Source organism: Otolemur garnettii, unplaced genomic scaffold (genome assembly GCF_000181295.1).
Source record: "Otolemur garnettii isolate 467f Iridium unplaced genomic scaffold, OtoGar3 scaffold00133, whole genome shotgun sequence".
In the NCBI taxonomy this organism is placed as follows: domain Eukaryota; kingdom Metazoa; phylum Chordata; class Mammalia; order Primates; family Galagidae; genus Otolemur; species Otolemur garnettii.
The window spans coordinates 2,520,159-2,532,583 of record NW_003852528.1 but is presented as its reverse complement, the minus strand read 5'-3'; the positions used below and the strand labels follow the sequence as shown (position 1 = coordinate 2,532,583).

At 47.4% G+C, this 12,425-nt stretch overlaps 1 protein-coding gene across 1 annotated transcript in view; it reads right to left on the bottom strand.

The window, feature by feature from the left end:
* Window positions 1-709: 709 nt before the first annotated feature.
* The window catches only part of UBE2F (ubiquitin conjugating enzyme E2 F (putative)), a 51,703-nt gene continuing 39,987 nt past the window's right edge, over window positions 710-12,425 (bottom strand). The window contains exons 7-10 of the mRNA XM_003798235.3: window positions 9,998-10,055; window positions 8,683-8,715; window positions 6,706-6,768; window positions 710-1,951 (exon numbers count right to left, since the gene is read on the bottom strand). Coding sequence (XP_003798283.1) covers window positions 1,901-1,951; window positions 6,706-6,768; window positions 8,683-8,715; window positions 9,998-10,055 — 205 coding nt within the window. The 3' untranslated portion in view covers window positions 710-1,900. The remainder of the gene's footprint in view (window positions 1,952-6,705; window positions 6,769-8,682; window positions 8,716-9,997; window positions 10,056-12,425) is intronic.

The window sequence follows — 12,425 nt, the reverse complement described above, 5'->3', positions numbered from 1 at the left end:
GCCACCTTAGGTGTATGTGGCTGGCGCCTTAGCCGCTTGAGCCACAGGCGCTGGGCCAAGTATTTTTCTACTGTGCAAATATTTTGAGGTCAGAATAATTGCCATTATTGTTTTTGGTGTGGTCCAGAGGGCATAGTTTTTCACTTCCACTGAGTGAACATTTCCATTGAACACACAGTGGCACCGTTTCTCCTACAGACATGCCCTTATGACAAAGTTCCATGTTGACACCTGCACCACCTATCAGCTTGGGCAGCCCCAAGAGCTACTGTGGGATGTGCCATGGCTCAAGCCTGGGATTGACACAGGGCAGAGATAGGCATTTGGGCAGGACAGCTACTACCCTGGCCTCCTACCTACCTATAGCTGAGAATGTCTCATGGTAAGTGTGTAAGGATCCCTCCCAGGCCTTGGGAAGTGCAGATTACCAGGCCTCCCAGACAGGCCCCAAGCCCACCACTCGTTTTATCCAGTCCCATCCATCCCTGCTCTGGGTACCCATATGTGTCACCCATTAGCAGAGGGCCACCCTCACATCTACCAGGCACACCCTGACTGCAGACAGGAAGCAAGGCCACACTCCTCACCTGCTGGAGACTCATCTCCTGATCAGAGATTCTGAGCAACTAAACCTGGGAGGTGGCAGACTGGGGAATCCAGAGGTCTATAGAAGCTGGCAGTTAAATCTCAGTGTTAGGCAGGCAGCATATGAAACCAGACAAACATTTATTTAGAACTTCAGTGGTTCAAAGGTCTAAGGGCCTCTCTTTGGGCTCCTCTCTGCAGCAAGTGAACCTGGCTGAGTCTGCCCTGCACCCAGACAGGGTCAGAGCCATAGCAGACTCTGAAAACCATAGGCACAGTCTCACTGGCATCAGACACTGTTTGGGCTGATTTCTGAGGTACCTCTCCTGCTTCTTAGGACAGCAAAGATATAGCACTCTGGTGAGTAGCTACTGGCTCAGGATCATAGGACCAGAGCAGAAACACCAGCCCCACCTGGTGCAGGATCCTGCCAGTTTCCTCTGGGCAGCATGTGAGAATGGGCTCCCTGCATTTTTTTTAATCATCCAGATCTAGATCTAGCTTCAAAGGGCTCTGGAATGTCCTTGCCACATATGGAGCTGAAAATAAGAGTTGATTTTTAAGAGCCAGATTCTTGTCGCACTTGGACAGAATGAATAATATGTTTCATATTTTCTTTGTATTTCTCTTCAATAGTTGATTGACCCAACATCTTTCTGTCTGCTCTATACAATGAAAATACAAACTAAATGAGAATAGAAAAAATAATTAAAGCATTGAATTGTACAAATTACAAATCTGTTCCAAAATATACTTACATTAAATAAAATACGCATTTCATTAAGAGATCTACAGTGGATGACTCTTTGCATTCTGGAAAGCTTCACGACACCTAGGCAGGGCCAACATTTGTGGAAGAAGCTAAGAGAATTTGCATCCAATCACAGTTTGTAGCGGGTTTCTTATTGCCAATCTGCAAGTTACACTGAACACATCATTAGCGTCACTTGTGCAGGAAACCAATTTTGTTTGGGGAAAGGGTAAGCAAGCTCTAGCCTCAATTTTGAGTTCATTACAACTTCTCAAGAATTTCACCAACAACCTATACAGTACAATTTCAAAAAAGTAAACATGTTAAGGTAAGCAGACAACTCTTTAGAAGCCCAGACACGTGTTCTTGCTGGGTTTACGTTGAACTCTCCATCTACAATGGGCAGTCATGAAGATGATCTCCTTTGGACAACGCGGTCACAGGGCCAGGACGATCCAGAGGGGCTGAGGGAGCGTGAGGATGGGGAGCAGAGGGGCCACCTCTTGCTGCTTCATGTTGGAGACAAGCTGCGTCCAGTCCGTGGGCCTGCACGCGTCCCCTTCATCATCTGGCATAGCGCTTGATGTAGTCGTCCACTTTGTTCCGGAAGTCCTCCTGTAGTGGGAGGAGCAGGGGGAGAAAGAAGAACAGGGACAGTGAGTGAGGGTGAAGCTGCGCCCCAGGCACCAGCAGAGCCACCCACTGAAGGCCACGTGTGGAGAAGCCAGGCCTCTCGTCACCATGGTGGCAGAATGACCAAAGACCTGGCCAAGTGTAAGGGACATTCTCCATGACTCTGGTGCCGACTGTGCACCAGATGCTGTGCCCACTGGGGGTGGGGCACAAACACAGGGTCTGGGCTGAAGGGCCCCAAGACAACATCTCACTCAACCGCTTTCCTTGCAGATGAGGAAAAGTGTGATCAACTCAAGCCAAGACTCCTCTACCCACAGATGGGCATGGGCCACAGCAGCTGCTCTCAGGAAGACCCTCGTCTCCTGATCTGTCCTCCCAGAAGGCTTCCCTGGACCTTGCTGCATACTGTTCCCAGCCTACACATGGCCGCACCCTTGGTGACTACGGGGGTGCAGAGTGTGCTGTGGAGGTCCAGCAAAACAGCTGCCTGGATGCCCCAGGGGCCCAAGGCAGCAGGGACCTAGGTATTACCACTGGGGGCTGGTTGGCCTCAGATCTGACCACTGCCCCAGTGTGCCCCAGGCCTGCTCTCCCCAGGGTTAGGAGCAAAACCTACAGGCTGTGAGGATGACCTACAATGCTGAACACTCCGCCCCACTGTCCCCGATGACCCTGCAGGGTCTTAATGCCAGGCAGTGCCCACTGCATAGGGAACACAGCATAGCTGTCAGTTCTTAGTGGACCTGACTTACACTTCCTCAACTACATGCTCAGTCCAGGGGGGTGGGCCTATTTTCCGACACCAGTGTGTGTGCCTCATGCCAGGGCAGGGCTGCCAGGCCAGAGGTGGCCTTGCCTGGAACGTGGCCGTGGGCTCCTGCCAACAGGCCATGTCCTGCACAAACTTAGCTCAGCATAGCAATCTGGAAAGAGCCAGGTACATTCTCAATGCGGAGCTATGAAAACTGTTCTATGAAAATTGTCTGGTGACTTGTTTCTGGCCACCAAGAAAGCTATGACTTTGCCCAGGTCATTGTGCCAGCCCTTGCCTACAGGACTGCATCTGGAGACTCCCACACTATCCTTTTACTCCAGAGGGGGACTGTGCTTCTGGCAAAAATATCTTCTCAAGGTCATTTCCATAGTCCTCAGAGGTAGACAATACCACCAGGACTGTGAAAAAACTTATAGGATGTGAAATGAAGACCCTGTAATTTCCCCCTGCCCAACCCCCATGTCCTACCCTTAGGAGAAAAGATACCATGTGCTCCAGCCCTGCTGCTTCCCTCCTCTCCTGCCCTGGCCTCAGAGCATAGGACCAAGTGAAGACCATGGACACTGGAGCCAGGCTGCCTGGGTTCAAATCTTAGGCTTGCCCCTCACTAGCTGGATAATCATGAGGTCTCCAATTCCTGATGGCTGTGTCCTCAGCAGTCCATAGGGACAACAGCAATCCCCTACTGGGGTTGTAACAAGAAGCAAGTGCCTCCTGTGCCATGTGCATGGAATAGTGCCAGGCACCTACTATTCCATCCTTGCTGTCCTATGCCAGTCACACTGGCCTGTGACTCTCCTCTGAGCTCCCAGCATGTCCCCACTTTGGGGCCTTTGCGCTGACTATCCCTGCTCTCTGGGGTACTGTCCCCACCATCCTGCATTCCCTTGCCCCTCCCATCTCTGTCCCACCTCCTTGCACTAGAATGTATGCTCCGTGGATGGAGCAGGGACCATCACTGCCACAGCCTACCCCAGCACCACGCTGGCACATACGTGGCTCTCAGCTACAGTTGTGATGAATGACCATCCCCGTGAGCGGGACGTTTGCCACTGCTCCTAAGTCATAGTGATGCCCCATAACTTTGCGTGAAGACTGGGCTAGGGCTGGAGCATTTCTTGGAATTCATGGGGAGGTGTCACTTTGGAGACTTGAGGTCCACTTCATTATGGAGGCTAACAGTTTGTCAACTGCAAAGTGTTCCCCTATTTCATACAAAGAAAGGTCAAATGAAAGGCATCCTTACCAAACCTCCGCCTTGACCTGTGGAAGTGCCTTCTATCACATCACTGTCACTTTCTCTAACAAGGGCTGTGTGGAATGTCCTCGTCAGTCCCAATGACAGCAGAGAGGAGTACAAAGGTGGACAAAGCCTCCTGAGAGGTGGGGGCCAGAAGCATATCTGTCCAGGCTGTGGCAGTAGAGTACAAGACCTCGGCCAAATAACACAGCCCACAGGGCCACCCACAGCAGGTGCCTGGGCCGAGGTACTGCCTGTGGCCAGGGCCACCTCCCATCACAGGACCCCTACTGCCCCAGCCTGCAGAAAGGTCTCCTCAGCAGGACACCAGCCATAGCAGATAGCCTGCTCTGCCCTCCCAGTCACACTGTACACCCTGTGGTCTCCCCTGCACCCACTGGATGTCTGGGTGGTGCTCCTGCCCACTCTTCAGGCTCTGGAAGGTACCACCCTCCTGGTTGAGCTTAGGTTCAGAGCTGTGGGGAGGACCAGGAAAGGCAGATCTCAAACACCCACACAGGCATGGTGAACAGCAGGTCTAATGTAAACAGAAGCATCACTCTGATCATTCAACTTGATGGCTAGAGCCGTCTTGATGGCTTTCATGGGTATGTGCAGAGCAATACCAGCCAAGCTAATGGTGGTGGGTGCCAGTCACAGGCAGAGGGGAGGCTGCCACCGGGAATCTGGTTCCAGTACAACACTCAAGGTTATACCACTCAATCCAGGCAGAGCAGTGTGGGCCCTGAGTGCGGCTGAGCTGCCTGGCCATAGTCCACAGGCCCAGGGCAGTCGCTCTAGACTCCTTTTCTGACAGCATTTCTTTCCTCAGGCTGTGTGGCTCCTTTGGCAGGGACAAGCACCTGCTGCCATGCTACTCCCACACAGCTAACATCCAGGGACTGTAATTCCACTAGCTCAGGTTTTGTTATACTTTTTACTTCCTAATAGGTTTTAGTATTTTCTAGGCAAATAGTCTACTCAAACAGGTGTGTTCCTGGAAGCTGCTGAAGTCCACTTGTAAACAGTGACACAGAAGCACAGTCTGTGGAGACTTAAGCTGACACAGCTACACTCCTGGTATTTGCAAAAGTGACTGACCAGATTCATGTCTCTAACAGGTACAGACCCCCTAAAATTCAAAGAAAATTAATCTAATAAAAGGATGGCTCAAAAGAACGAACAAGTAACTCGGAGATGCAAACAGGTAATACACACGGTGTAAAAAGACACTGGCTGGGCTCAGTGGCTCATGTTCATAATTCCAGTGCTTTGGGAGGCCGAGATGTGAGGATCATGTGGGGTTTGAGATCAGACTGAGCAACACAGTAAGATTCCTTCTCTAAAAAAAAAACATATAGGGCAGTGCCTGTGGCTTAAAGAGTAGGGTGCCAGCCCCACATGCTGCAGTGGTAGGTTCAAACCCAGCCCCAGCCAAAAACTGCAAAAAAAAAAAAAAAAAGAAGGAAAGAGAAAAAAATATATATGTTTATATAAGTTACACCTGGTGGCATGGGCCTGTAGTCTTAGCTATGGGAGGCTGCAGTGACAGAGTGAGACTCTGTCTCCAAAAAACAAACAAATAAGAAGTTAAAAAAAAAAAAAAGGCTCCAACTCTCTGGGAGCTCAGAAAGTAGGGGACACCACCGCGTTGCAGAGCACACAGGGAAACAGGCACAGAGAAACAGGCTGGCAAAGGCTATTCAGATTAAGAACACATACAATCTTTGACCAACCAGCTCTAGGACTTTCCTCCATTAAAAAAAAAAAAAACCCAGAATTTAAGGCTATGTGTACAAGATATTGTATTACTGTTCATAGTTGGGGAAAACAAATCAGAAAAGAACCAAACCTGACAGCCTACCCAGGAGAGAACAGGGCAGAGCCACCTTGTGGGATATGGCATGCAGCTCCGGGAGTGACAGTGATGGTTTATATATTGACTTGGAGGAAAACATTTAAAAAAGGAATTGAAGATCAAAAGTAAATATATAATGGGCAGTGTCTATAGCTCAGTGGGTAGAGTGCTGGCCATATACACTGAGGCTGGCGGGTTTGAACACGGCCCAGGCCCACTAGATGACAATGACAACTACAACAACAAAAAAACAGCTGGGAACTGTGGCGGGTGCCTGTGGTCCCAGCTACTTGGGAGGCTGAGACAAGAGAATCACTTAAGCCCAAGAGTTTGAAGTTGCTGTGACACCACAACACTCAAGCTAGGGTTCTAGCTTGAGAATCTGTCTCAAAAAAGGGGGGGGAAAAAAAAAAGGAGTAAATATATAGGACCTCATTATTTAGGGTAAAGACCAAAACCTAATGTTCATGCACATGTCTGAGCTCAGCAAAAGGTGTGGAGGGACAAGGCAGCTAATTCACTGCCCATGCTCCTCCACGTCCTGCATGCTAATGAGGTAAGTAAGAACCACCTATTTAATTACTCAGACTGGATTCTTCCAGGAAATCAAAGCGAAAAAAATTTACTTCCCTCTGACCTTGGGTTATCACAACACATCGTTTACAAATTGCTTTAATTCCAGCCCTGCACCCCACCATCCTCAGTTTCTCACTCATCCAACTCGCAGAGAGTAGTGACTGCCTCTGTGCTGAACGAGCCACCGCTCACCTTGTCTCGTGCCAAGCACGCCAGCCCAGAACGAGCCACCGCTCACCTTGTCTCGTGCCAAGCACGCCAGCCCAGAACGAGCCACTGCTCACCTTGTCTCGCAGGTGATGCTCTGCAGCCTCAATGTTCAGTGGGTCATCAAAATTCAAAAGATCCTTAAAAAGAGAAGAAAGACACAGTAAACACTGGGAAAAATCACTTTTTCCTCTGTTAAGTCTTCACCTCATGAAGCAGCAATTGAAGTCTAATTAGCACATTGCTGACCAACCCAGAGAGTTGAGAATTCCATTAAAAATTCAAGTCCTAAAAAAAAAAGTCCTTTCAATATCAAAGTACTGAACATGTAGGTATATTTTTCAGAATGGTGGTTCAGGCGGTACCTGTGGTTCAAAGGAGTAGGGCACTGACCCCATATACCAGAGGTGGCGGGTTCAAACTGCCCTGGCCAAAAAAACAAACAAAAACCCTGCAGAATGGTGGTTCAAAATTGACTTAAAGAAATCAGGGGAGAATGAAAACCACTTTCATCATGAGCACTTCCAAATAAAAATTCCATTCTTTTTCATAAAATTATTTTTCTTCAGGCTGGGCTGGGGGGCTCATGGCAGTAATCCCAGCACTCTGAGAGGCTGAGGCGGGTGGATCACCTGAGCGCACAGGTTCCAGACCAGTCTGAGCCAGAGCAAGACCTCCTGCCTCTAAAAATAGCCAGGCATTGTGGCAGGCGGCTATAGTCCCAGCTATAGGGAGGCTGAGGCAAGAGAATCACTTGAGCGCAGGAGCTTGAGGTTGCTGTGAACTGTGACGCCACAGCACTCTACCCAGGGTGACAAAGTGAGACTCTTGTCTCCAAAAAAGTAAATAAAATTAATTTTCCTCTTTTAATTTATTTTATGATTAACAACTTTGCCTTTGTGAGCCTATGGCTTACTTGGGCCTTCACTGCATTTCCCTCTGTGTCTTCTGACTCACTTTGCAAGCCTTGCACTCAGAACCTGACCAAATGCCAAGGTTTATTTTTCTGCCAAGGAACCTGCACGGACACAGTGGCTCCAAAAAGCATTCCCCATGGAGGCTGAGGACAAGGACAACGTGTAGGTCCCTGGAAGGCACCTGTCCTTTTCACTCTCTCAATCAAAACTGGAGGTGCCAAGGCTCAATATTACAATGAAGCACGTCCACGGGGTGGATTTTAAGTCCTGCTCAGCCTTCAAGGCTCCAGAGTAAAACTTCATTCACTCTAATAAAAAGCCAAAAACAAATTCCAACACAGTGACAGAGACCCACAGGAACTGATCCAGATGGCTAAGTCCAAGCGTCTGTCAGGCATTGTCTTCCCACAGGGACACAGGGGGCTCCTGAAATCACTGGCAGTGTCCTGCTGCTTTGCTGGTGCTATAGGTATCCACCCAAGAATACCAGGTTAGAGGGTAAAGTTTGGGCACGGACTCCCTGTTGAGTTCAAGGCTCTGCTGTTTTTTCTCTTGCTGAATGTGAATGCTATGCCTTGGGTGCGAGTGTCCTGCAGGCCCATCTGTGGCTGCATCCAGGTCTTGGTGGCTATCTCACATGTTCATTTTCATGGAGGTACCTGAAGTTTTACCAAAACCTGGCAAAACCTTGTTGTTTTTTTTTCCAGAGACAGATGCCTGAAGCTTATTTCTTTAAATGCTCTTTTATGACTCAAAAAACAAAAGTTCAAAGGAAAAAATACTTTTATATTTAAAAAGCCCAGCTTTTGGCCTCTTCCCATCCTATGGCCGCAGTGAAGAGGTGAAGTTTCCTGAGCATACAAACTTCTGCAGCTTGTCACTAACAAGGAGGGACAGTGCTAAGGTTCTGGAAGCAAATGGAACCACTTTGTCCCCCAGAGGCAGAGGTAGCCACCCCATGAACAGAAGTGGGGGCTCCTGGTCCCATAGATTCCACACAAGCCCCTCCAAAGCCCCCTAGGCCCTGCCTCACTGTTCTACTCCTAAAAAAAGGTCATACAAACACATTTCTGTGTTATCCTTAAGGTGACATTTAGAACCAGTGGTCAGAGAAATGGAGAAAAACTTTATACTTACAGTAAACAAAGAGTTTAATCCCCACACAACATCCTGAAATAAGAAAATAGAAAACATGTTTGAGGCTATGGTGTATCTAAAGCCTTTTAAACCCACAGCAAGAAATGCCTCTTGTACTGTATAAAAAATCTGTCCTCAGTACGTGTCATTTTTCTTGACTCAGAAAATTCAAACAACCTCTCTTCAAGTGTAACAACAAACTCTGGGAAATTTAAAAGCTCTGCAGTCACAAGAGTGAAACAGGAAGAGAGAAACCAGCGCCCTGCATGGTGCCCCAGAGCCGGCAGATGAGCTATGAGCCTATCACCTCCTATAGTCACCAAATAGGGTTCAGGCTTCTAAAATGGACCTCTGAAATAAAATCCATTGTTTTTAACATTATTGCCCCTTGGGGTCATAGATAAGCTAATTACACCTACCAAGTAGACATCCTACTGAGTCTCCTCAATAATTTTCCTTTAGTTACTTCAGGAATCAGGGGAACCAACATTTCGAAGATGAGATTTTCATTAAGTGAAATTAAAACCAATGTCCTATCTGTCCTGACTCACTTCTGTGACTCAGTCACAAATGCTTCCTCTCCACAGCTCACCTGTCCTCACGCTCACCTCTAACACTTTCCTCGGTGGAGATTTCACGTGCCCTTCTCTGCTTTCTCTCATCCATCCCATTGCTGACCTCATGGTGTGAGCCTGGCCAAGAGCTGGAGCCTGCTGTCTGGTGGAGTGGGTCAGATGGACAGGCAGTGTCCTCCAGGTGCTTACCCTGGGAGGGAGGCTGAGCCACAGCCTGGGCACAGACTAAGCTGTGGCTAACGCGTGGCAAGAGGCTGGAGAGAAGGCCAGGTGGGTTGCCCACAGCACAGCAGAGGTCACAGCTGGGGCAGTGCTAGATGTGACTGCAGTCCGCAGTGTCACCTGATGCTGGGCCAGGGCAAAAACCCCTTCCTGTGCTGTTCTCAGGATCCTTGCTTGATCACAGAGATCCAACACCTGCCAGTCCTCTCTGGCTGTGGCAAGTGGTCTGCATGTCAGTGTGAGCCCTCTCTCTGGGGGCAGAAGGGCTTAGGACACCCCTGCTGAACAGTGGCATGAAGGTTCCCCTGGTGAATGGCAGTGTGGTTCTGAAGTCTGCCATTTGGGTTCCTGTCTCTGGTTCTGGAGTGGTGCCAGGTGCTGGTCACCAAGGGCACGCATCCTATCCAAACTGACCAAGCCCGCTGACTGGCTCGGCACCCCCTACAGTGGGCAATGCGGAGAGAAGGGAGCAGTATGTGCCCGGCCAGCAGGGTGGACTTGACAGGCATAGGCCCTACCTTCAGTGTTCGTGTGGGAGCCCAGCCAGTGCCGTCAATCGAGTGTTCTCTCAGTAAACTGAAAAAGACAAGCACAGAAATGTCAGTGAGGAGCAGCTGAGGGTGACCTGAGCCACAGGTGCATGTGCTCCAGTCCTGCCAACGTGTCTGTTCTTTGTACCACACAGCAGAGCCACTTTCTATGTAATCTGTCTTCTCCTCTGTGGCCTTTCAGTTTCGTATCTTGCTGAGGAAGGCTTGCTCTACCTCCAAGGCCATACATATGTTCAGTTATATCTTACATTATTGTTATCTATCTAATGTACACAGAGATATTTAATCCTTCACATGAAAGTTATAAGGAGAGGTAAAGCATGCTTAAAAAAAGAATATAAAAGAAGGCCTGGCATATGGTGCCTGTAATATGGCCTGGCTTGTGCCTGTAATCCCAACAATCTGGCAGGCTGAGGCAGGAGGATCCCTTGAGTTCAGGAATTCAAGACCAGCCTGAGAAAGAGTGAAACTCCATGTCTACTAAAAACAGAAAAATTAGCTGGGCACTGTGGGTATGGAGAGAGGGATACTCTGACACACTGTTGACAGGATTGTAAACTAGTACAGCCTTTTTGGAAAGAGGTATGGAGAATCCTCAAAGAGGTAAAAGTAGACTTCTCATTTAATTCCATAATACCATTACTAGGTATCTACGCAGAAGAAAGAAAATCATTTTATCACAAGGACATTGGCATTTGAATGTTTACTGCAGCTTAATTCATAATTGTCAAGTCATGGAAGCAACCCAAATGCCCATCAACCCATGAATGGAGTAACAAATTGTAGTATATGCATAACTGGAATACTATTCAGCCATAAAAAGATGGAAACTTTATATCTCTTACATTTATCTAGATGGAGTTAAAAACCATTCTCCTTAGTAAAGTATCTCAAGGGCAGTGCCTGTGGCTCAGTGAGTAGGGCGCCAGCCCCATATACCGAGGGTGGTTGGTTTAAACTCAGCCCTGGCCAAACTGCCACAAAAAATAGCCAGGCGTTGTAGCGGGTGCCTGTAGTCTCAGTTACTTGGGAGTCTAAGGCAAGAGAATTGCCTAAGCCCAGGAGTTGGAGGTTGCTGTGAGCTGTGATGCCACAGCACTCTACCCAGGGCGACAGCTTGAGGCTCTGTCTTAAAAAAAAAAAAAAAAGAATGGAAAACCAAGTATCCCATGTACTCAATACTAATTTGAACCTAGCAGATGAACAACTACAGGCCCACATGAGCGAAAAATATAATTAAATTCAAATGTCTCAGTAAGCTCAGACACTACCTAACAAATGCAAATGGTGTAACCCAATCATATACACCCTTATATTAATCTGAAATTTAAAAAAAAGTCAAAGAACAAAATGATCAAATCCTTAAGCTAAAAAGAAAAAAGTACACACAAGGAACAGCAGGTATGACTGAGGCGAGAGCTTACTCTGTGCGGCAGACACCTCCCTTGGTGCTGAATGCCCACCACAACCCATGTGGGAATTGCTACCACCTTCCTGTCTCCCAAAAGAGGAAACTGAGGCACAGAGAAGACGTGCCCAAGGACACAAGCCTAGAAAACTTTCTTTCCACAGCTTGGTAATGTGAGGTACTCGCACAGGATATTTTAATAGCTGTTTTTCACAAGTTCAAAAGAAAAAACTCAAAGATAAAAGCAGATAAATAGAAAATTCTGGGTACAGGTACGAGTCACTCCTTGGTTAAAAGGCCCAGGGCAAGTGGCCTGGGTTTTGGAGGTATGGTGAGTCCCAGCAGCTGTAGTCCCAGCACATTTTATATCTCACATAAATGATTATCAGAAACTTTGAAAAATTACAATTCAATGGGAAGCTTCCTTTTGGAGATAAAATTATTTTGTATCTGTTGAATTCTTTTATGGTGTTGTGGCTCTGACCTATACATAAAGGTCCCTAAGCTAACAACCCAGTGTCAGGCTTCAGAGGCCATGCTTGTTACCAGTGACAAGTTTTTAGAGTATGTTCAAATTCACATAAGTCAATTTAGATCAGGAGAAAATATAAATATATAGAACTTGAGACAAACCTATAATCTTAATTGTATATGAAGATCAGTTGCAAAAAAAAATGTTCAACTGTATTAAAGTTTACATCGAACCTTAAAAGGAAAAACCACATACTCTGCCAATTGGGTAGACACTGTTCTACCCAGCAGAGGTATCAGGGGCTTATGGTTCTGAAACTTCTACAACTTTTAAATAAATTTTTGGGAACCATTCGTCAAATCCTAGTGGCTTTTATTATCTAATGGAAGATTCTGCTGCTAGGATGGGGGAACTATTTCTGACATAGCTCATGCTATATTTCTTTATAGACCTTAATGCAACCCTTAGCTACATGCTTATTTTCTTTTCCTGTTTTTTTTTTTTTTTTTTTTTTT